Raw genomic sequence first — 24,001 nt, forward strand, 5'->3', positions numbered from 1 at the left:
CAGATTTGTGCAGCGTAACTTTGTCTAATGTGCCACATAGGACACAATGCCTTGATTATACCACAGCTGCTTAGGACTCAAAGAAATGCATCTTGTTCCAGATACCATTCTACAGGGGAGAGAGAATTACCTTTGATGTTGCTCCATCTAGACTGGACTTCTTGGTAGAACATGACAGTCTGAAAATTGAGGTAAGGGGTTCATTGTAGATATTTACAGAGAAAAACTTCCCTGTAAATTTATACCTGTAACAACTGCATTTGTTTTAGTAGAAAGCAGATTTGTTCCAACAGAGTTTTCTTCCTAATGATCAGTGTTAAGCAAATTCCTAATCCACGTTTGGGTATGAAGCAAACTGTAGAGCACATAAGCTGATAATAGGGGAAGATCAGGCACGTTTCATGTCTGAACGCTGTGACATGGTGCTTTGACACTTGAGCCTGGTTTTAAAGCAAAATTGGGAAAGTAGTCCTACAGATCAGTGAACTGTTCTCTTTGTTGCAAATGCACAGTAACCTTTTAAATTGGTTATGTGAGCTCCTTAGATTGTAAACTCTTTCGGCAGGGACTATCATTTTGTTCAGTGTTTGTACAGCGCCTAGCACAATGGGTCCTGCTCCATGATTTAGAGGCACTACAATAATACAAAGAATAAGGTGAAAGCTATCCTGCTTCTGCAGCTGTTGATATAAGCTGCTTTGATTTTGATCTTAATTTATGTAGCATACACATCCGAGAGATTTAGTTCTAAAAGTGAAAAGAAATTTGTCTTTGTTTTTAAACACAGGAAATTTATAATCTGTTCTATGTGCCCTAACTACAAATGTACAGCCAAACACTGTTTTTAACATTTGTACCCACCATATAACAATTTTTTTTTTCTCCCCAACAGCCTCTTTTCCATGTAATGGGCTTCTCGGTCACAGGCAGGGTGTTGAATGGCCCTGAAGGAGAAGGTGTTGCTGATGCTACTGTGACACTGAATGACCAAATTAAAGGTGCACAGTGACCTTGACCTATGGTGCTAAGGGAAAGTCTAAAGTAAGACTGAACTAGGGGAATAGGGCCTGAGATTGAACTAAAGACTAGAGGGCAATAAGACATTTTCATTGTGGTTTATTTGGCAAGTTAAAGGGATTTTCAGTCACTGGATTAATTTTCCATTTGCAGTCTGTTGTTATGAGAACAATAGTGCTGTAATCATTGTATTGTTTTGCTTTTCTAAAGCTTTGTCACAATTTCTCTTTCAAAGACTTGTCAAATCAAGGACAGAGCTGTAAGAAACAGAAACAAAAGCTGTGTTAGTAAAAAACCCTTTGACTATTTCTTGCCACACAATGCTCGTTAAAAGTAACCTGGAGCTTTGAAGGACATCTCAGAATTTTTTCTTAACTCTGACAAGAAAATGCACTTTACACACCTTTTCCTCACTGTCTTGTCTTTTTGTTATAGTGAAAACAAAAGCTGATGGCTCTTTCCGCCTTGAAAACATAACAACAGGCACATACACCATTCATGCACAGAAAGAGCACCTCTTCTTTGATACCATTACAGTGAAAATTGCACCGAACACACCTCAGCTGGCTGACATCATAGCAACAGGGTGAGTACAATGTTAAGGGTAGAAATGTGAATTGATTAAAAAGAACAACCTTTAATAGACAGGTTTAGATTTTTCAAAGTTTTGCATAGATACTACTTAGCATTGTGCTAACAATGAGCTGTTGTAGCCAATGAGAAATGTTCAGTGTTTAGTTTTGGGAAACACTTAGCTTATTATGGGATGGTGTAGGTCAATTTAAAACATACATTTTGGGCAGTAACTTCATGGTGACTCCATTAAGAATAAAATTGATTATACAGTAACTTGCATTAATGCTACTGGAGTCTCTTGTGGTAATTAAGAGGAGTGCACTGCACTGAACATCTGTCTCTCCAACTTAGTAATATTTCTTTTTTAATGGGGTTTGAATGCACATATTTTACATGGGATCTGTGTGTTTTGGCTAATGGATGGCAATCTCATTTGTAGATTCAGTGTGTGTGGTCAGATCTCGGTAACTCGCTTCCCTGACACAATCAAACAGTTCAATAAATACAAGGTAATCATGATGCCACAAGACAAGGACAAAGCATCTTTGGTTACAACAGAGACTGACCCTCATGGAGCATTTTGTTTTAAGGCAAAATCAGGCACATACAGCATCCAGGTGAGAGCAAGTTTCAGTTTCTCCTTCTCCAGTGAAAAGCTGGGTAATTTTCTAGACACTCAAGAAAACCAATATTTTAATGTTTTACTTTGTGTTTAAGAATCTGAAAAGGTGTCTTCCCCAGTACTTTTATCCCCTTTACACTGGGCAAAACAAAGTTTGCTGTATTCTAATGGAGTTAAAGTTCCTATGCTCCTTTCTGCTTACAGCTGGCAAAAGTAGGAGACCAGGCTACACGGGATGAATGTTGTTTTTCTTCTGTGTCTTTGGTTTGAAATCCTGTCTGCCAGTCCATCTTGTCCTATTATATTGCCGTGTGAGTAAGACTTGTCAGACAACTTGTTGCAGTCTGCCTGTTCCTGCTCTCTATGGCCTTGTCTATGCTGCTGATGGCATGTAGAGTATGTATAGCTACATGCAGCAGCAAAAGACTGGCAGCAGGGAGGCAGTGGGGAAAGGCTCTAGCAGCTCCCTGCTTTCACTTTGGCAGGGAAAGGCTTCAGCAGCGGGACGCTTCGCTGCTAAAAATAGCAGTATAGCTGTGAGAGGCACTGCTTGGGTGTGCAGAGAGCTGTGTAGGGTACATACCCTAAGGATCTGACATGGCTTTACTTACCTAAACAGTACTTCACTGTCTACACTGCTGTTTATACCTGTGCAGGGGGAGAGCATTGTGTGTACTCTACACACTAGCATAAGTGTAGACATAGCCTAAGTGTCTGCTTGAGATACAAGGCGCAACTAAGGCTGACACACACGATTATCCCCTTCCAGCTGAGAGCTCAGGAACTTGCAGCTGTTTCCCGCTGGAAAAGGATTAGGAAGCATGCTTTTAGGAGATGGTTGACGACTCATAGATTCAGGCTGCCCTGGCCCTCACAGAGCTGACAGTTACCAAAGTGGTGGTTCCTATCAGTTGCCACTTGTGGGATTGGCAGGTCATCATGACTGAACTGTTGGGTGGGTTCCTGGCGCACAGGTATCTCAGCAGTTTTTAGGAGGAGGCTAGACTGCATAGTGTAAGAAAGAAGAAGCTTCCCTCCATCCATTTTTCCCAGGATGTGGCCTCCCTCTCTCACCCCTGTGTCTCTGTAGAACTATATTTTTGTAGTAGTGACCAGATAATCCTGAAAAGCAAATGCACCGAAGGGCAAGTTCTGTTTTCTCTAAGATATACAGTAAATTTCCAGCCACTAATCCCTGATAAATTGTGTGCAGTACAATTATTGTAGCATTTAAATAAAAGCCTCTGGTGATGTGGTGTACCCTGCAGGTAATCGTTCCGGAGGCTGAAAGCAGAGCAGGACTTGCTTTGAAACCCAAAATGTTCCCTGTTACTGTTGCAGACAGGCCAGTGATGGATGTGACCTTTTCTCAATTTCTAGCATCAGTTTCGGGGAAAATCTCCTGTTTGGGTAAGACTTGCCTTGAAAGTAAAAGCACGGGTGGTGACTTCTTAGCAGTGTACGTGGTAAGTGTGATATCCCTGCACCTGAGCAGAACGTGAGCATTGTTCTGATCAGTACTAGTTACCAATCTGCAGGCAGGGCTAACCCAGGTAAATGCAGACTTCTTACTGTTTGGTGCCAGGGGTGCTTTGTGTTGTGCAAAACACTGACAGAGAGAACCTCTGCTCTGAAGAGCTTACAGTCCAATAAGACTTTTCTTTGTTGGGGCCATTGGGGTGTCTTGCATTAGTAAAACTATGTATGTACTTAAGTGTGTGCAAGATCAGAGGCTTTGTCTGTGTGTCCTGTATTGCACCAAACACACTGCCAGCACTCGCTAACTACTTTATCTTTTACTGCTGTAACCCCACCAGCTGATAGATAAGTCGTCTTGATTGCAAGTGTGTATCTTTCCGGTGCAGGGATAGTGTATTGAAAGTAAATGCTGCCACAAGAATAAACTTCACAAATAGTTGTGCACATGAGTGTTTGTAGGCTCAAGGCCTAAACCACCAACAAGCGTACATACAAAGTACATGTGTTTGACTATGTTCCTGTTCCTCCCAGCGGGGTCCCTCAAGCTGCACATGGTGTCCTGAGGTTCCCCTTAACCCCGAACCCCAAGCGTCTGCCAACTTCACCAGAAAGGACTGGGGTCAGAACTCTGTGGAATTGGTCATAGTTGCACCTAAATTGTTTCCCATGGGCCTTCTCCAGGGACTGAACATTCTCTCTCTGCAGTGTTTCTAGGCCCTGCAACTTGTGTATAGAGGATGATCCCAGGAGTCTAATCTGGGCTCTGCTTGTCTGCTCCAAATAGATCACCAGCTGGTCCCCAAGAATATATTGTGGTTTAATGAACTAAAACTCGCTAAAAAAATACAGCAAAGCTCTGGTAAATGAGTGCCTAAGAAATAATCCCCTTAAAAGATTAATTTCCTGTAGTCATAGTGCTCAGGATGTGAAAAACGGGTTTGGTTTGCAAACTAGAAGCCATTGTAATTCCTTTGTCTGCCTTGCTTGTTTTCACAGACTCCTGTGGTGATCTGATGGTGGCTTTGCAGTCCGTGAGCCGCCAGGGAGAAAAGCGCAACCTCCAGCTCTCTGCGAAGATGGACTCTGTGGCTTTCACATTTGAGAATGTGCTACCTGGCAAATACAAAAGTAGGGATTAGAGAGAATTTCTCAATACGCTAGTTCAGTCACTACATTTGTAACTGTAATCTGCTTCCTTTCCTTAAATTGGCTTTAGTCCTGCTGTACTCCAGTACTTGCCTCCCAAGTCAAATACATGATGTTTGAGAGTAGTTTGAAAATATCACAGATGAATATCCTCAACTTTTCTTGCCCTTTGTATCCAACCCTGAAATCAATCTACAGTCAAAGACCCATAGGCTCTGGGAATTATACATGCAGGCCTGGATCTTTAGCTGGTGTAAATCAAAGGGCCATTGACGTAAATGTAGTTATGCCAAAACTGATAGCATTGATCGGGCCCTAATTCTTCCACCTGTCATTCTCCCAACTCCTATAGTAATTGAGTGACTCCCATTAACAGTGTTTTAGAAACCCTTACCAGGCCACTGTAAAGTGTTTGCTCTCTGAGATTTCCCTCTTAAACCTGGCAGTGAAACATAGTCTTATAAGGAGAGATTTTCAAAGGATCGCAACTCCTCTAGGCACATTTCAGTGTCACACCCACAGTGAGATCAGGACATGGGAACAGCTTGAAGGTTTTGCTGTTCAGTTTTTCAGTTGCAAAATGTGCTTGGATTAGCAGTGATGCTGCATGGCTACGTGCTGCTGGTTAGGCTGCCCCAAACCTATTGTCACATCTGCGTTCGATGGGTTTAAAATTGTTGAGTAGCTGGGGTGGGCAAGTTTTTGTTGGGGAGCAATCAGAGTCATATGAGACATCCATGCAACCAGGACAACCTTTGTTCCCCCCATTATAAATCACAAAGAGTTTCTCTGTCGTGCATGTTTTCTAGTAAGCATTGTACATGAAGACTGGTGTTGGAAGAATAAATCTTTGGAGCTGGAAGTTCTGGAGGAAGATGTGTCTGGAATAGAATTTAGGCAGACTGGGTATATGCTGAGGTGTTCTCTTTCCCATGCAATTACACTGGTACGTACGTGACATGTTCTCTTCTGTTTTCTTACAAGCACAGTTTAACACAGTCCGACGTGTACACAGTTTGGAATTTCTGCAGTTATCCTCCTGTTTGAAAGCATTTTAGAGGTGATAGAGTGTTACGTAGACTTGTGGGAGGGTCACTGTGGAAAATTGAAGCCCCCCTGCCTTTTGCAAATGCAGCAGCTGAGGTCTGTGTGAACCCATTCTCTTCTGATCACCGATCTGCAAGCACACTGTCAGAGAGCCTGGGTTTGCAATGGAGAGCGAACAGATCAAGGCTTTTGCAAAGTGGGTGGTAAAGTTTTTCCAAAGTGCACCATGGTCCTATGGCTAGAGCGGCCACATTTCGGGGGAACTCTACGATATGGTTACTTTGACTCGGGTCTGCGCACTTTAGTGGATGCCAGATCCCTAGGTTTGAGCATGAGTTAGAAAAGGCTTAACGTAGGGTTAAAATACAAAGTAGACGATGCTCAAATCCAGGGTTCCCTAACCATGGGTCCCCCCTGACTTGAGTCCACTAACCTTGGGTTTACATTGTAGTGTAGACACCCATAGTTGCAGCGCAGGAATGGGAATCAGGAGATGTGAGTTCTGTTCCCAGCTATGCTACTGACTTCATATGTAACAATGACAAATGATCTCTCTACCTGTCACTGCCCCTCTCCCTGGGATTATAAAATAAGGACAATGTTTAATTCACAAGAGTATTTAAGCTTAGAGCTCTTTGAGATTTTCCTTTGTAAAGGGCTTAGAGATCTTTGGTTGGAAACTGCTATAGAAGTGCTGTAAATAGTATTTGCCATGTAAATGCTGTTGTGTTGGTACCTGCTGATAATCTTTTGTATTGGGGTCCCTCATTCAGGAATTTTACCAGGATGGAAATGGACCAGAAAATGTTGGTGTTTATAACCTGTCCAAAGGAGTTAACCGATTCTGTCTTTCAAAGCCAGGTAGCTTCTTTATAATGTTGATTTAAAACATTGCTGTGAGTTTAACCTCTTTTAAGGTAACTGATCTTCTGGGGTCTCTCAAAGCTCTGAGTGGTGTTTGCTATAGTCCTGTTCATATAGAAATACCTTGTAAGGCTTATGCAGTCTCTCATACTATTTAGTTCTTCTATTAGGGGTAGTTTATTCCTCACAAACTAATTGAGGTCAGAAACTTTCATTGAATTGGATCAGAGGCACTGATCTTTGACCATTTAAATTGAGCAGGCTAATGGTTCATATATTTTGTTCATAACTGGGCTTTCCCTTTCTAGAATGTGACATCACAAATCCCATAGGCCTCATTGCAATCCAGGGTTCCTTCTGGGATAGGTCTGAAATAGAAGATACCAAAGATTTTTCAAATTAGAAAAAGGAACTTCAGAAAGTTTGATTTAAACTTTTCTGTGCTGAATGCCCCGATAGCCTGCTTAGTAGGGACATCAACACAACTCTGGGTTTAACTCAGTGTTAGGCCTTGATCTTCAGTTCACTGTTAAATTCAGTTGTCTTATTGATACTGCAGTGGTCCGTAACCAGTTGGAGACTGGTCACCTTAATGGGTTACAAGTAACCCTGTTCAGTTTGTGTCCACACCAGTATCACAACAGAATGTGCATGTCCCCACCTGCCATGCTGCCTAATTTTGTTTGTATCAGTGTGGTCTGGGAAAATCTGGGAACTAGCCCATAGTGCCTCTCTAGTGACTGGTATTCAAGTGAGATAAAACAATTTGTTAGTGCCCACAGAAGGGGTTGCACTGATTTAACTAAACTGCTTTAAATGGCGCAAATTTTGGCCATAAGCTGTCGTTAGAATTTCGCTGAATGTTAACATGGAAAACTTCAATCTTTTCAGTGCTTCTGTTTTTGACTCTTCAGGTGTGTATGAAGTGACCCCACGTTCCTGTCACCAGTTTGAGCACAAGTACTACACTTACGACACGTAAGAACAAATATTACTCAATGTATTTGACATGTATCTTCCATAATACGCTTTCAGGATGCTTTCCTCACCTGAGACTCATCAAATCAAGCTTCAAATGTTGACAGTGAGTCATTTTAACCAGTAGAGGGAGTCCTTACCACAACAATGTTAGAAAGAGGAGAGACACATTCATGTTCATTAGATATGGCCAAAAACTTGCCTCATCCATATTTTAAGCTTTCAAAATGTTTTTGTCATTTTAAATTGATATTTTTGACAGCTTTGTTTCTCTGAATAATGATTTTTTTCTTTGTAGCAAACATCAAAATGGCTTTTTACATAGAACATTGATCACTTGTCAGGATTGGCATGCAAAAGACTTGGAACAAAGTGCACAAGAAGATGAATTGCTCTCTGTGTAACTACCCATAGTGTTGTGTCTAAATTCTAGCCATGGTAGTTACATTCTACCTGTCTTGCTTTTGCCTGCAGTCTTTATTGAATAAAGTATTCACCTTAAACTGCTGTTGTGCAGTGGTGAGCTGCCTGGCTGGTGGGTGGAGTAGTTTTACTCTTGTATTCCACTCGCACCCAGAGATAGTACCAAGAGTCAGACTCCATTGTGCGAAGACATAGCAGGAGACCTTGGTCCCAAGAGCATACAGTTGAAATAGACAAGACAGACAAAGATTGGGAGGAGGAGCAGAGGCCCAGAGTAAGGCAGTGACTTGCCCAAGGTTATAGAACAGATCAGTGACAGCACTGTGAATAGACTTCCAGTCCAGTGTCCTGTTAGCTAGACCACACTGCCTTTCCTATATAACTTATATTTCCAAGTTTGTAAAGTGCATGGGACTTTTGGGGGCAAATTCAGCTAAATGAGATGCTTTTGTTTCAGTTTTTTTAAAAGGAGGGAGATATTTAGTTCACCTCTTTGCTGCTTTGGTTTTCAGATCTTCTCCCAGTATCCTGACACTCACTGCAATTCGACACCATGTCCTGGGAACAATAACAACAGATAAACTGATGGAGGTGACTGTTACAATTAAGTAAGAACAAAGAAATCTCGGGTTTAAAAAAAAGGACATCTATTGCATAAAACTGTATTGAGCTTTTTAATACTGCAGTCTATAGCACAGCTGTTTGACTGCTTCTCGAGTGATCCCACTTTTAGCCACAGCATTCTTGAGTGGCAGGTCGTGCTGTGTGCTTGGGATTCTCTGTGGATGTATAAGTGTTTCTTGATGATTGTTTTGAACATTGTCTCCTGATTCCCATTTAGCCACTTTTATACTTATTTGTACCAGGGTAAAAAAAAAACAACCTGGATTATGTTTTTGCAAGAATTTATATTTTTAGTGACTTGCCCCTTAGCTGGAATCTAAAGGGGAATCGACATATTAGCCTGTTCTGAACTCTCTAATCCTGGGATCTGTTTTTCTCTTTTAGTACTTCAAAGAGAGAGTCTTCTGTTTTAGCGGCCTGTTACTGATGTAAAGAGGGCTATAAAAAGAGAACCATGCAGAGTGATTACACACTAATGTGCCTGTTTATGTATAGCTAAACACACAGCACACAAGGGAGCACTGATTTGTGAACACATGTAATTGTTTGAGGTGCCAAATCTGGCTGGATGAGACTGCTAATGATCAGAGCTTTACTAGAGCTTTGCTGATATTCACATTTTCTAGTCCGGGGTTCTTAGGCTTACTTATGGTATGGAAATCATCTTAACAGAGAGTGCTTTTCCCTGCAGGGCCCCACCTCTCTTAGTATATCACAAACCTGTGGCAGCTACAGCAACTACTAACATAGAAAAGTAACAGCAAAGAATGGTTAGCTTTTTTAAATACAGTTCTTAGCAGCCACGAACAAGGAGATACAATATCATGCAACCAACCAGCTCTCCACCGACCACCAGCAAGTGCTCTGCAGACTGCTGCTGGTCCACAGAACCCGTCTGCTCTAGTCTGTTCCAAGCTTTCTAGAGAAAGTGCCTTTTATGACATAAAGGAAAACATGTCCCAGATCTTAAAGGGCCAGTTCTTACGTTAAAAACCATCTATTTGTTTTAAAAATTCCTACTTCCTGGGATCTGAAGCATGGGCATGACTATTATAATGGAACTAAATGTAAAAGAAGGAATATCTTTTCACAGTTATGGTTCACTTTTTCTATGCACATTTTCTTCAGCTTGGAAAATAAAGTAGACTAGCCAGTTCAGCTTTCAGGTTCTAGCTCATTTTCCCCAAGGGAATGATCATATCTATGTGTCTAGTTCTAAAGCACCACCATATATGCACCCAGAATGCTGTATAAATGTTAATGCTACAGTGTGTGGGATTCAGGTGCTGCAGGGAAATGTTTTGTTGTTTAAGTATATAGTGCACGTATATAGTGTCTAAATAGAAATGTTTCTATTGATCTTAATTTCTGCCAAGTTTGTTTTCACAACTTGAGCTGGTGGCCAAACCTGACTCGAAAGGTTGTTTTTGTTTATGAAGGCTGGTGACTTGAAGTTACTGTCCTTCAGCATCCGCACTTGGTCCCCTTGATTTTATTTTTGTAGCTATTTTGGCCATGCACGCTTTGCACCTCTAAGCAGGGCTCTCACTGAGGTTTTTACAGTTTCAGAGCACTGGCAAATGAAATATGAGCTCTCACAGGCTTGCGTTTGTTCTGTGTAACTGAGCTGCTGTGGTAAAGTAGCTTCAAAATGTGAAGCCTCAATCTTTCCCCATTCTAGAGTAAACCAGGCAATTTTCCTCTAGGCTAAGTTGATGGTAGGCTTTCTGTGTCTTCTGTGAACATGCATTTCTAGGACTAGCTGGCTGGTGTGCAGGAGGGAAGTTGGTTCTGCTTTTCAAGTTGCTTTACTTTTGTTTACACTTGGAATAGGTAGTTGAATGAAAGAAGGATGGATAAAGAAAATGAGGAAACTGGAGAGATTTGAGCAGTATGGAACAAGGAGAGAGGCTTGTGTCAGTGCAGATGCAACGAGCATGGGCCTCAGTTCCAAAGAGACTGTTTCATTTTCCCATTTCCACTTTCAGGTCTTCAATTGACAGCGAACCTGCCTTAGTTCTAGGACCCCTGAAGTCACTGCAAGAGTTGCGTAGAGAGCAACAGCTGGCAGAAATTGAGGCTCGCAGACAGGAGAGAGAAAAGAAGGGTCAGGAAGAAGAAGGAACAAAGCCACCAGTACAAGAAATGGTGGAGGAACTTCAAGGGCCATTCTCATATGAATTTTCATATTGGGCAAGGTACTATGGCACACAGATGTGCAGCACCATTTTCTTGGTGCTATTGTCTAATGTTATCCAACTTGCATCATCTCACACTGTGTGTGCACCACTGTCATCTGGGTGGAATGTGTCCAAGCTACTTAAGTGCCTGTAGTAATGTTCTGTGGCTGCAGTCTAAAGAGGAAATTTTACTACATAGTGTTGGCGTTTAATAGCTTACTGTTAGTTAATTTTTCTAAAGTCTCTTGATGGGCATTCTGATCACTAGGCAGTATTACTAGAGCTGCTAATCTTGGTCTTGTTTGTTATCTAGGTCTGGAGAGAAAATCACTGTGACACCTTCCTCAAAAGAGCTGCTATTCTATCCACCCTCTGTGGAAACAATTGTCAGTGGAGGTAAATATGTGTAAGATAGTAAAACATATACAGTGTAAGCCAAGTCACATTCCCACAGATCAATTCATAAATTGTTCTTCTAGGGTTGTTCTGGCATTACATACGTAGCCCCTTTCAATTGCAGCACAGTTTCTGTATGGCCTAATTTCACTTATTAAACATTGAAAATGTAGTGTTTGAGCTACAGGATAATAGAGAGAGATGTTTTCCCTCAGGGGTCCTTGTTCATACCCACTAGGCGCTATAACAATATCAATAATAATACATTGAAAAAAATGTGTGCAAGACGTGTTGTAAGGTAGGGTGACTAAAGCTATAGCTGAATGGTCAGGTCTTTTCTTTCATTAAACAGATGAGGAGAGTACATCTTTAGTGGAACAGACTTGAGCTTTTGATTGTGATTAGATCTATCAGTTAGTTATTGGATAGATTTTTTTATTTGTTTCTATTTTTGTATTTTTTCCTTCATCTTACAGTTCATCTGGCAAATCTAGTTTTCTGTTGCCAGAGATTTTTTTGTAATGAATTAATAAAAAATAGTCCGCATGAAACAAATTAGTTCATAATATCATTGCCATCTACAGATAGTTTGCAATACAGTCACAAATTCTTTGCCTATGCCCAATATGACATTGGTTCGTAGGTGAATGGCATCTGATATTTGATACCTCCAAGAAAGTACTGGACTGCCTGTGTGTCTCATACACATTTGAATGCTGTCCTAGGCTGCACTGTTTTTGATTCTTGCACACAAATGGGTTTAGGCTTTTTTTCCGGATAATGTTGTTGTTAATGTGGCATGAGGTGTCTCCCTCCCTCATGCTGCCTCCTCCCTTGCCCCCCCCCCCAAATAAATTCTTGCCAAGCTTTGAAATACTAAAGTCACTTGTGGGTGTATTATGGCTTTTTGATTCCTCTCCAAGCCTGTATAATACACAGTGCTTTATCTGAGAGTTAATCTAGTATATCTAGAACTTCAGTGTTGGGTACATGTGGGTTAAGTTTTGAAATTCAGTTGACTGATTTGAGCATGGGCAATGTTAATAGATTCTAAGGCCAAAGGGACCTTTATGATCATCTGGTTTGACCTCCTGCATAACTCAGGCCAAAGAACCTCAGTCAGTGACTTCTGATGATGCTGAGATATTGCTGTAGAGCCCAGGGTGAGTGTATTGTTACTGTCTGTTTTCTTTCCTTTCCAAGAAAGCTGCCCTGGGAAGCTGATAGAGATTCATGGAAAGGCAGGCTTATTTCTGGAAGGGCAGATTCATCCTGAGTTGGAGGGCGTTGAGATTATCATTGGTGAAAAGGGAGCGACTTCACCACTCATTACAGTTTTTACTGATGACAAAGGTGCCTATAGGTAAACAGCACAATTGTTTCTGTCTTTTGGGTTGCCCTAGTTTGAATGCTGTGAGGACTATAAACTTGAAACTGTGTGTGTGTACTATTTGAATGCTTCTTGGTAGACTTTTTTTTTTTCTTTTTTTTCTTTTTAACTGGTTCTTGTTTCCTTTTATTTGCAGCGTTGGCCCTCTCCACAGTGACTTGGACTATACCATTACTGCCCAGAAAGAAGGGTTTGTTTTAACTGAAGTAGAGGGAACAGTTGGGGACTTCAAAGCTTTTGCTCTTGCTGGAGTGACTTTTGAGGTAATGTTCCTCACAAGAGAGTATGTAGTCAAAGCCTCAAGAGCAAAAAACCCAAATGCAGAGAAATAATTGTGGGATATGGGGAGAATTTGCCCTGGGATGATTTTGGTGTCACTAATCAGTGGAACAAATCTCCCTGGTGGACTGTGACTTGCTATGCAGAAATTATCTTGCATGTATTACAGTGAAGGTGTTAGAATCGCTTACAAAATACTGGCTTTGTGTGTGTGTTCCTAATTTAGACCATTGTTTTCATAACTACTTTGATACTGTCAGTAATTTCCTGATGATGTTAATGCCTTATAAAGTAAATTGCAGAGTTCAGTAGAATTGCTGGTGTTCATTGATCATTGCTGCTTTTTAAAAACAGATTAAAGCTGAAGATGACCAGCCTCTTGCTGGAGTTCTCTTATCCCTTAGTGGAGGGGTGTTCCGGTCTAACCTCCTTACCCAGGACAACGGCATGCTGACCTTTTCCAACCTGGTAATGTTCACGCAGTTACGATTTTCTCTATTCTGGAAGTGTGTATGTATGTCTATGTTCAGTCGTACCTTGCCCTCCAAAATGGAGATGTTAGCAATACCCCACAGTACTGGGAGCCCATATTCTCTCTCCACTCGTCTTACCCATCCACGATAGACCTGAGTTCCCCTACAAGTGGTGTGTTACAGTTTTATAAGAACACCCCAAATTTCAGTGAGTGGAAATGGGAGAAAACTAACCAGGAAAGACTGTGCTTCTTGACTCCTACTCCGACCTTCTCCACATAGCTGGCAGACTAGGCTGGCCTGCAGTTCTAGATGCAGCCTGTAAACACAAAACAAACACATTAGTTTGTAATACTCTTGGATTCTTTGAGGCTGGAATCCAGTTAGAGTATTGTTCACACCAGTATTTACACACATGAGCCATGTTTCCTCCCATAAATCTCTTGTTTCCTGGTCACTCACCTGTTGTTGGGGTCTTGTAATAAAGGTGACACTGCAGTTCCCTCTCCCTTTGTATTTCACACTCTTTCCCAGCAGGGCTGCATTGGCTTATGGTCCCATATGTTCCCTGTCTTTCTCAAGTGCTTCTTACGTTTTTCTTTCTTTGTTCTGAAAGACAGCATGGCATGTGGCTGTTGGGGGGAAACCTTAGCCCATATAGCATGGAACTCTTTAGGAAATGCAGTTGGCAGGAGCGAAGTGAATTATTATGGGTATATTAATGGCAATAAAACTGAAATTGCTTGATGCTGTTTGCAGAGCCCAGGGCAGTATTACTTTAAACCCATGATGAAAGAGTTCCGCTTTGAACCGTCATCTCAAATGATCGAAGTGCAGGAGGGACAGAATCTTAAAATCACAATAACAGGTCACAGAACAGCTTACAGGTGAGTAGAGCTGAGATACTTTATTGTCCCGCTTAGCTTGTGTACCCAAAACTGCCCCCTGCTCTGCATGGATGGACATTAAGCCAAACGTTCACATTTTTTCCTGATATACCTCTATACCAGTTGCTTATGGGGGCTTTTCAAGGTAGAACTTAACTTTCTCACACTGTGCATCATGAAAGCAGTTTTCATTTAAAAATGCATACTCCATGGATGTGGTTTTATGATTGAATGTGCATGGGTTGAAGCATTTCTAGCAAGGGCATTGCTTTGAAAGAGCTTTGGCAACTGCACTGAGTTGGGTTTGCACCACAGCCAGTGGGAGACAGAGATTTGTCTGTTATACCATTTCCTTTTAAGGTGTGATTCCCATCAAGAAGTTTGGGACCAGCTAAAGCAGGGGTCGGCAATCTTTCAGAAGTGATGTGCCGAGTCTTCATTTAATCACTTTAATTTAAGGTTTCGCGTGCCAGTAATACATTTTACCGTTTTTAGAAGGTCTCTTTCTATAAGTCTATAATATATAACTAAACCAGGGATCGGCAACCCCATTGGCCTGGAGTGGCGAACTGCGGCCAATGGGAGTCGCGATCGGCCAAACCTGTGGACGCAGCAGGTAAACAAACTGGCCCCGCCCGCCAGGGGGCTTACCCTGGCGGGCCACGTGCTGAAGGTTGCCAATCCCTGAACTAAACTATTGTTGTATGTAAAGTAAATAAGGTTTCTGAAATGTTTAAGAAGCTTCATTTAAAATTAAATTAAAATGCAGAGCCCCCCGGACTGGTGGCCAGGACACAGGCAGTGTGAGTGCCACTGAAAATCAGCTTGCATGCCGCCTTCGGCACGCGTGCCATAGGTTGCCTACCCCTGAGCTAAAGTATCTGTTATAATAGTGGAGTGTCTTAACGTGTGCATCATCAGCAGCAGCCACATACTTGTAGTAATAGATCCGTCTTTTCCACCCCTAGCTGCTATGGTACAGTTTCTTCTTTAAATGGGGAACCTGAACAAGGAGTTTCAGTAGAAGCTGTGGGGCAGAAAGAGTGTAATATCTATGGAGAAGACACAGTAACAGACGAAGAGGGTAAATTCAGACTTCGTGGACTTCTGGTAAGGATTCTAATGCGTCCAGCGTTGTTTGCTTGTATAGTGTTGTGTGTTAACAAAACTATAAAATGCATTTTATAGTTAGTCACAGCTTAGTATTTTCCTATCACAGTTGCCTGATCAGACTCCCTTGGGTCTGTCTGTGGTAGGAGACATTGAGGTATAGTAATTGTTAACTCCAGTAAAAGAGAAACATTCATTAGTGTACATCCTACAGAACTTTCTGTCAGTATCCTGTGGGGGCCTTGGGAGAATCCTTTTGCACTTCCCTTGTTCAGCTAGAATAACACACAATATGTGTGACATATCTAATGGGTATGAATATACACATGAATAGTACTAGTATCCTAGGCAAAGAGGAGTTTGGAGAGTGTTTACTTTCTTGTGTGAGATTATTACCTCAGTAACATATCTGTCTTATCAGGCAGTTGTGCATGCATATTTTAGATACAGTAAACAGTTCTGGATGAAGACCTGAAAGCAGAAGTTTTGGACTAGCATGTGTGTCTAGGATCAGCTATAGAATACTGGATCATAAACAGAACCTTTGCTTCCTGCATTTTGTCATGCTTTGCACAGCTATGGTTTCCTGTGCTGTCCTTACTTCATTGATGGCAGCTTAAATTAACCTGACATAATTATGCTTTTCAAAAGTCCAAATTGCACAGTGTTTATTGAATATAGGAAGGGACTATTTGATCTGTTTTTAAACCTTGTTTAATGCATTTTCTGTGCAAGTAAAATGTTGCATAGCAGACCGTTCCTTCTGATAAACCAATGGAAGTACAGTCCTGGCCCTTTAAAACTTCCCTGCAGGAATGGAGCCTCTCTTTTTAGATAGTGTTATTCAGTGACATTTTTGTGGCAGGGCAGGAGACACTTTCAGTGAATAGGACTGCATCCATTTATGGTGGTGAATTATGAACTGAATTGTGCTCAGCTTTTTAAAGCCTTTTGAGTATCTCAGGTCTGTTAATGACAAAGGTTCTAACATAACTGAACAATGGGATTTGTCTGAATTTTGTTTTTTAGCCTGGTTGTGTGTATCACGTCCAGCTCAAAGCTGAAGGCAACGATCATATTGAAAGAGCCTTACCACAGCATCGTGCAGTTGAGGTAATTTCTTCTGGCATCTTTTTAAACCTGAACCTTTTATTAAAAGGCATCAGAGTTGCTGGTTGTCTCTGCTAAGTTTCATTTAATGTTGGATATTTCAATGGGAACTAGATTCTTATCCTGCTTAGATGCATTTGAAAATACCAATAGGGCCTATCTGCATCTTTAGGTACCTCATTAACTTTGAAATTCTGGCTCTAGACCTGAATTTTAAGAAGGCACATTGACTCAAACTGAGGCAGTCAGCAAGGGATTATATTCAAGGGAACATGGTTTATAACCAGAAATAAAAACAAGGTAACATAAATACAAATAGTACCTGAAGACTCCTCCATCCCTGAAGTTAAATGCACCTCTATGACTTTGGATGTGGAGCCCAGCCTTCCCAAAGGACACCTCTCCCCTCTGAATCCATTGTAACCAAACTATATTCCTTCCCTTCCCCTGAGCATCTGCATAAGGAAATAAACAAAAGGTTTATCTTGGCTCATTAGGGATGAGGGAGTACCTTGGTCACTATAATAGGTCATATTAGAATAACAACAGTGCCAGGAGAATTCTTTGATAGCTCTGCACACTGATCTGGAATCCTGGGTCTGTCCTTGCTTGCACTTTAAGAAAGGTCAGATCTCTATATGAGCTGTACACATCTTGAGTCTGTTTTGGTATTTGGCATATCCTCCATCAGTGGAGTAGCTGAGTGGATTCTGTTTTGAACCAGAGGGTTCAAACAAGGTATCTTCATCAAATCCATGTCTTCATGCTGGATATTAGCACTGAAGCTTAAACTAAATGAAGCCCCAATAGAAACCAAGTTTGAAATAAGTGATCTTCAGTCACCAAGTATCTGAGTCTAGGGAATTAACACAGGTCACTGTTTCTGGATTTCCTTTACCACAGACAATGAAACATTAGCTAGCAACTCTGAAGGATTTTATTTCTTAGCATGTGCAAGTCTTTCAATTATTTATAGTATGCTTATATTTTACACTTAATTACACATGGTAGATATCTTTTCTGTTGTTTTTGTTTGTTTATATGGTCCAAATCATGAAGTCCTCTTGCAGGCAAAATTACTAGTTCAGCTCGGTTAGGGTAACCAGACAGCAAGTGTGAAAAATCAGGACAGGAGGTAGGGGGTAATAGGAGCCTATACAAGAAAAAGACCCAAAATCGGGGACTGTCTCTATAAAATTGGGACATCTGGTCACCCTAAGCTCTGTAGAGCTCCATAAAATGCAATAAAAAAACCTCCTGAACTTAAAACTTATCAGATTTCATGAATATTCCTCAATTGTTAGAGATTCTGATTAGTTGCCTCTCATTTATCTCTTGACATCCGGCAAAGGTTAATTAGCCTGCCATTAGTTGTTTAAAATCTTTCTGTGGAGATGGTCATTACTCAAGCTAAAACGGATGGCTGACCAGGCTTTCCTTCACTGCAGCAAAAGAAAGGAGCAGAATTTCTTGAAGCATTTGCACTCTTCATGCTAATTGTGCCTGCTCCTTAGGTGGGAGGGAAGAGGCCACCTAAGTTACAGAAAACAAATCAGTGCCAGTATGCTGTGAATGATAGCCTATGTACACCAATTTGTCCGACTCTCCTCTTAGCTAGCACGCTATTTCCTTCCAGCTGGAGAAGGGCCCTGGGTTCTTTGTCTTTCAAATGTATAAGACCCTCCAGATTGAGCCTACTCATGATATCGCTAGTTTTGAGGTCTACCCCCCCCCCCTTGACTAGTGTCCCTTTTTGATATGGAAAACCAAGAAGCACCCGTTCCAACCACAACCACTTTTTTTAATGAGGTTATTTAGAAAGATACTCTGGTCTGACATCAATCAGAATCTGGTGTTAAAAGCACATAGTATTTAAATTGTAATTCTGCCGGAAAGGCCTGGTGGAGAGGTCATGTCAGGTCTTGCTTCGCTGCTCCTCTCCCCTTTCTCTCCTCCCCCCCTCCCCCCCCCAAAAGAGGTTAGACTGTTTCAAGGATGATGGTCTTACAATTTAGCCTACATGTTCTATACTTCTCAAATGTCTATGCTGGTCCTAGCGTAGTAATACAGTGCTTGTCACCATGGCACCAAGCAGCCTTATGCTGGTAATGCACGCTCCAGCAATGGAGAAAACCCAGTTATGATTGGAAACAGATTCCAAGTTTCCATGGGACTATGATAGTGGGAAACCCAATGTTTGTTTAAAATTCTGAACAGTATCTGTGTTCTGTTAATTTTCCCTCCTAGCAATGTAAATGTTCCAGTGTTTGTCTATTGTAGGTTGGGAACAGTGACATCGATGATGTGAATATTATAGCATTCCGACAAATTAACCAATTTGATTTAAGTGGAAATGTGATCACAGCTTCAGAGTATCTCTCTACATTATGGGTAAGTGTAAAGCCAGCCCTCTGATCCTACTCCCGAGGATTTTCCTTCAACTCCAAGATAACTATGTCTTAGTTTGCTGGCAGTTGATCAGTAGCCAGACTATAAATTATATTCAGATTAGTAGTGACTAACTACTTACTAAAGCTGAATTTGCATTCTAGTTAGAGTTGAGATTTCAGTGAATAGAGACACTGAAAGTAAAGTGTTCTCAATGGAACTGTCCAGAGCTAAGGAGTAGTGATCTCTTTTGGACTGGCTCTCTAATCTAATGGAGTGCTCTCCCATTGGGAGAGCCTCTCTGTAAGGAGAGTAAAACATTAGAATTGAGGTCCGCTATTCGGATCAGAGAACTGTATTTGACCCTAAAACAGCTATGTTGCTAGAAGTCTTGACACATGGTTTTGTTAGGGAAAAGAGATCACATGAATGAAAACTTATCGTAAGAATATGCACAGATAAGAATACAGTTACGGTATAGGAAGATGGGAGTATAGGGAATGAGTAGCATGGCTGAAATTTTTAAACTTGAGTGACTGAAGTTAGGTGTTCAAATTATTCAGTCTCATTTTTAGAGAAGGAGCTGAGCCACTCACATTCACATTGGCTTCAGTGAGAGATGGGGGTGCTGAAGGCATCTGAAAGTCAGGCCAAATTGTTTCAGGGCCTGAGTGTAGGATTTAATGCTGTGTTCCCCAGCTTCAAACAGTTGCTTTATTTGGACTGTTAATGTGTTAATGGCAATAAAGAAAATATTAAAGTCAAGGTATAGGGTTACAAATAGATTGTCTCCTCCTCCCCTCAGTTACCAAGATCTTAGTTCCAGGTCATTGGCTTTTACAGGAAACCTCAGAAGCACCAAACGCACAGAACAGGAGTGAAGGAAAAATGCCTTGCTCTAGGGCTGTGTGTGTGAATGATTCTCTGCTCTTTTAGGGGAATTCATAACCTACAAGTTAGCCTAGGTGACTAAGGCAGCTTATTCTAGAATGAAATATATTTTCAAGTTTTTAAGCCTGCACATATGTTCTGTTATTAGTTTTAATCTTACACACCCTTTGATTCTTGCATGCACCCTGCGGGTGTGGGTGACAATAGCCCTTGTTTTTTAACACAGAGATTTTTATCCTGGAAAGAGATGCATTCGGGATTGGCATAAACACAAGTGAGAGGTTTTGTGACCTCAGTTTAGCCTGTTGTGGATGCATAAGCTGACAGAACAGCTGGCAATCGCAGCTTTGGTTGGAGCCGAAATCTCAGAGATACAGGGCGGAATTGATGAGAATAAGCTGTCCTGCATCTGAAAGGACTGTACGTGGCCCTACCAACTGCCTGGTCAATGGAAAAGGAAGAGGTTATGTTTGAGCATGCAAAATTCATTAAATTGTAAGGGGAAATATAGAAAACAAATTACTGTGAAGCTGCTGAAGTAGTTTTATAAAATATAGAAAAATCCAAAGCCCTAGTAGGTACTTAGGAGCAGATGAGTTTTTTACAAGCCCAGAGATCTCAGGTTACAAGATACCAAGCCAGTTTGTGGGATTTTAAACTTCCGTAGTTTGACAGTACCAGGTGTTCTAAATTGCCAGGTTGATTTCAGCATTTTCTTTTAACATTTGTCCACTGTACTTTGAAGTGCTGTTCTCCCTTTTATAGGTGACATCTACAATATTTATCACAGTACACCCTCGTAACTGTCTTTCTCTTGTGCTTTTCCCCCTCTCCCAGGTGAAGCTTTACAAAAGTGAAAATCTTGACAACCCAATTCAAACAGTCTCCTTAGGCCAGTCCCTATTTTTCCATTTCCCACCTCTGCTCCGGGATGGAGAGGTAATATTAATGATTAATTATTGGTTTCATTCATTTCAATTTTTTTAAAAGATGTTAGCGTTATTTCCCGAGTGCTTGTGGCACAAATGAGATCTGTACTTGTGCTGGAGCAACAGGTGTCTTGGAAGGCTTGGTGCTTGTTAAAACGACTATTACATTTAAATCTTCTCCTGTCTATGAACCTCATATTTTCTACTGGAGCTGGCAATTGATTTTATTTTTTACACCCAGAATTATGTGGTGCTCTTGGATTCCACACTGTCCAAATCCCAGTATGATTACACTCTACCGCAAGTTTCGTTCACTGCCACTGGATACCACAAACACATCACTTTGGTCTTCAGTCCCACTGTAAGTATCTAGTGTTCTAACTTGTTCATTTGCAAAGTTGAACTTGAGGTATTGTAGCTTGTATGCTTCTCTAGACTTCCATTGAAGCCTATGGAAAGACTTCCATTAACTTTGTTGTCTCCCGTGGAAGTCTTGCCATTGATTTCAGTGCAAGTTGGATCTGGTGCACAGAGGAACATGCATACATATGAGGCCTCAAACAACAAGTGACCTAATACTTGTCATATAAGCTGCCATACCTAGCTCCCGTGGAGTAAGTGATGGCCGTGGCATGAAAGAGTTGCAGCCATGACATTGTAATTCAGATTTGCTAATGGCTGAAATGTGTTGGGGTTTAAAAAGGAAAGAGGTTGCCATAGTAATTCCACAATGACTCTTAGGTAAGGAGTGTCACTTAGGAAAGTCCTTGGTTACTACTGGTAAAGAATGAGACTTGGAACCAAGACTGTCAGTTAAAGCGGGGGGATTCTCCAAACTAACATGCAGTAAAACTTCCATCCCTCCCGTGAGACAGATCTTAAAATGTATGGTCAGGCTCTGCCTCTGCCAGTGTAGCCATGTTTTGTGTGTGTGGCACTTAAATGGATGGTTTCTTTTCTGCTTCAGTGCACATCTAGACCCCAGTGGAATAGGAGGGAAACATGAAATGGCAGTTTTGAGTGAAGGATGCAGGTGTGCCTGGATGCTCCTCTAGTAGTGTAGTTGTAGAATAATCCATGCAACTGGTGATATTTAGGTATCATGTCAGGTAAATCACAATGTACCTTGTTAAAAGCAGTGTAGTGACTTGCCTTAATGCATGAACTTTAAAAACAAGCTCCCCAGCTAACAGGCGAGCTGAGCTGAATGAAGATTGCTTCTACAATGGAGGACGTAGTCCTCCTACAATGTCACTTGAACAGGAATTGGTCACATAGTAAGTGGTGAACATGCCACACAATTCTATTGTCAATCAGTTTTTAGTCATTTAAAGTTGAGAGATTTAATAGGTAAAACAGCAAGAAACGTTCTGAAAACCAGTGGCCATTGTTGTTTGCAGAGAAAGTTGCCTGAACAAGATATTCCCCAAGGATCCTACATTGCATTGCCTCTGACACTGCTCCTGCTGTTAGCTGGTTACAATCACGATAAGGTAGTAAAAGTTCTGTTTTACTATTCTAATACTCCCCATAACATTTTGTACTGTGTTGCATAAAATGAGGGTACAACCGATGTGGATGTCTAAATAGAAGTAAGAAAACAGGATTAAATGTCAGGAAACAAAATGCTTTAGAGTTTCTTAAATACCTGCATATTTAGTTTTAGGGTTAGTGTTTTAGTCCCTATGCTGCTTCTGTGTTTTGGTCAGCTGGTCTGATGATGGTCCTGGAAAGAACAATGCCAGATAACCAATCACAGCTGTCATTGATGTAAGTGTATTTTACTTCCTTCATAGTGACCCAAATCTCTCTTCTCTTTTTGGGATCATAACACTAACGCCGTTACATGTTTTGCTTGCTGGAATTCAAAGTAGGCATTAATTATTTAATTTCAACCATATTTGAGCTTTAAGATTTCCAGGAGGTTTGGATTAGACCCTTTACCATTTAGAATTTACCATGGTCCAGTCTTTGAACCTATTGAAGGGCATGTCTACGATCTGTTTGTAAAAATGCTTGGCTGAGAAGTACTATAGAGTGTTATAATTCTAAGTGCATATATCATCATAATAATATCTTGCTTCCCCTTTCTTTCCCAGCTTATTCCCTTGCTGTTACAGCTGACAAGTCGACTGCAAGGAGTGCGGGCACTTGGACAGACAGGTTCAGACATGGGTGGCCCAGAGGATGCAAAGAGACAAGCGAAAAAACAGAAAACAAGACGGACGTGAGGTGAAAGGAATGATTGCATGAAGTGACGCGTCTGTCAGGTTGGAGCCCAAGGAGTTTTAGAAGCCTGGCCACTAAACCATATTTTTGATGAATCTGTGGACTTTATTGACTTGAAATTTTCATTATACTATGTGAGTCCTTTCTCAGAGTCACTACATTTTGGTTGTAAATTTTCTATGGCATCTACAGATTGTCTTGTTTTAAAATAAAGAATTGAATGGCTCTGTTGTCACTCTGAACAGCTCTTCCATACTGAAGACAACATTTGTCTCCTTATTGGAAGCCTCCTATTGGTTTAAAAATGTAACACACTCATCTTCACAGATAACTTTGCAGGGACAGTTCTAATAAAAATGGTTTTGATTTACCTCTCAGCCTTTATTATTGGGGGAGGGGGAGGTGTCCGCTTCCTTTTCTTTCCAACCATCCACTTAATTCTATTAGGTCAGCCATCAGGGAATTCTGTTAAATCAATAGGTCCATGAAATATGAAGTTTATATGGATCTGTATGAACTGGAGAACTATATCTTGGGTGTGTAAATAGTTCAAAAACTCAGTTTAAGGTTAGCTATTGTTTGCACAGCAATGTAATCAATGCTTGCCCAGTGAGTAAATTACCTTTAGTTAAATGCCAAATGTTTGCTTGACAAAGATGAAGACAGTCCTTGGCTTGATGACTAGTGTTAATGTCTGATATATATGCTTGTGTTCCCACTGCAAAAGTTGTGTAAATCTCAAGTTTATGTACGTAATGTGAACTCTGTAAACCTCCAATTTTCACGAAGTGGATGCAGCAAGTTCTACCTTCCTTCCTGAAGTTAAAATGCATCATAACTGCAATATGCATGGCCTATGGTCCTGCTTTTTCTGAAACTGTCACGCCACGTGTGACCATTTTGCCCGCTGGAGGGCTGCCTTTAAGTTGTTGTAATTTGTTTCATTTATTTATTTGTTTTAAT

The 24,001-nt window shown here is 41.1% G+C and overlaps 1 protein-coding gene across 1 annotated transcript in view; it reads left to right on the forward strand.

The window, feature by feature from the left end:
- LOC128844913 (nodal modulator 1) overlaps positions 1-23,408 on the forward strand; it is a 33,106-nt gene extending 9,698 nt beyond the window's left edge. The window contains exons 9-31 of the mRNA XM_054043053.1: positions 102-191; positions 893-998; positions 1,453-1,603; positions 2,033-2,210; positions 3,484-3,625; positions 4,691-4,822; positions 5,650-5,786; positions 6,661-6,748; positions 7,666-7,729; positions 8,665-8,760; positions 10,765-10,974; positions 11,270-11,352; positions 12,556-12,715; positions 12,879-13,005; positions 13,376-13,489; positions 14,254-14,381; positions 15,350-15,491; positions 16,521-16,604; positions 18,882-18,992; positions 20,718-20,819; positions 21,051-21,170; positions 22,210-22,302; positions 22,909-23,408. Of these exons, the coding sequence (XP_053899028.1) occupies positions 102-191; positions 893-998; positions 1,453-1,603; positions 2,033-2,210; positions 3,484-3,625; positions 4,691-4,822; positions 5,650-5,786; positions 6,661-6,748; positions 7,666-7,729; positions 8,665-8,760; positions 10,765-10,974; positions 11,270-11,352; positions 12,556-12,715; positions 12,879-13,005; positions 13,376-13,489; positions 14,254-14,381; positions 15,350-15,491; positions 16,521-16,604; positions 18,882-18,992; positions 20,718-20,819; positions 21,051-21,170; positions 22,210-22,302; positions 22,909-23,040 (2,790 nt within the window). The 3' untranslated portion in view covers positions 23,041-23,408. The remainder of the gene's footprint in view (positions 1-101; positions 192-892; positions 999-1,452; positions 1,604-2,032; positions 2,211-3,483; positions 3,626-4,690; positions 4,823-5,649; positions 5,787-6,660; positions 6,749-7,665; positions 7,730-8,664; positions 8,761-10,764; positions 10,975-11,269; positions 11,353-12,555; positions 12,716-12,878; positions 13,006-13,375; positions 13,490-14,253; positions 14,382-15,349; positions 15,492-16,520; positions 16,605-18,881; positions 18,993-20,717; positions 20,820-21,050; positions 21,171-22,209; positions 22,303-22,908) is intronic.
- The last annotated feature ends 593 nt before the right edge of the window (positions 23,409-24,001 follow it).

This window comes from Malaclemys terrapin, chromosome 10, assembly GCF_027887155.1.
Source record: "Malaclemys terrapin pileata isolate rMalTer1 chromosome 10, rMalTer1.hap1, whole genome shotgun sequence".
Lineage (NCBI taxonomy): Eukaryota > Metazoa > Chordata > Testudines > Emydidae > Malaclemys > Malaclemys terrapin.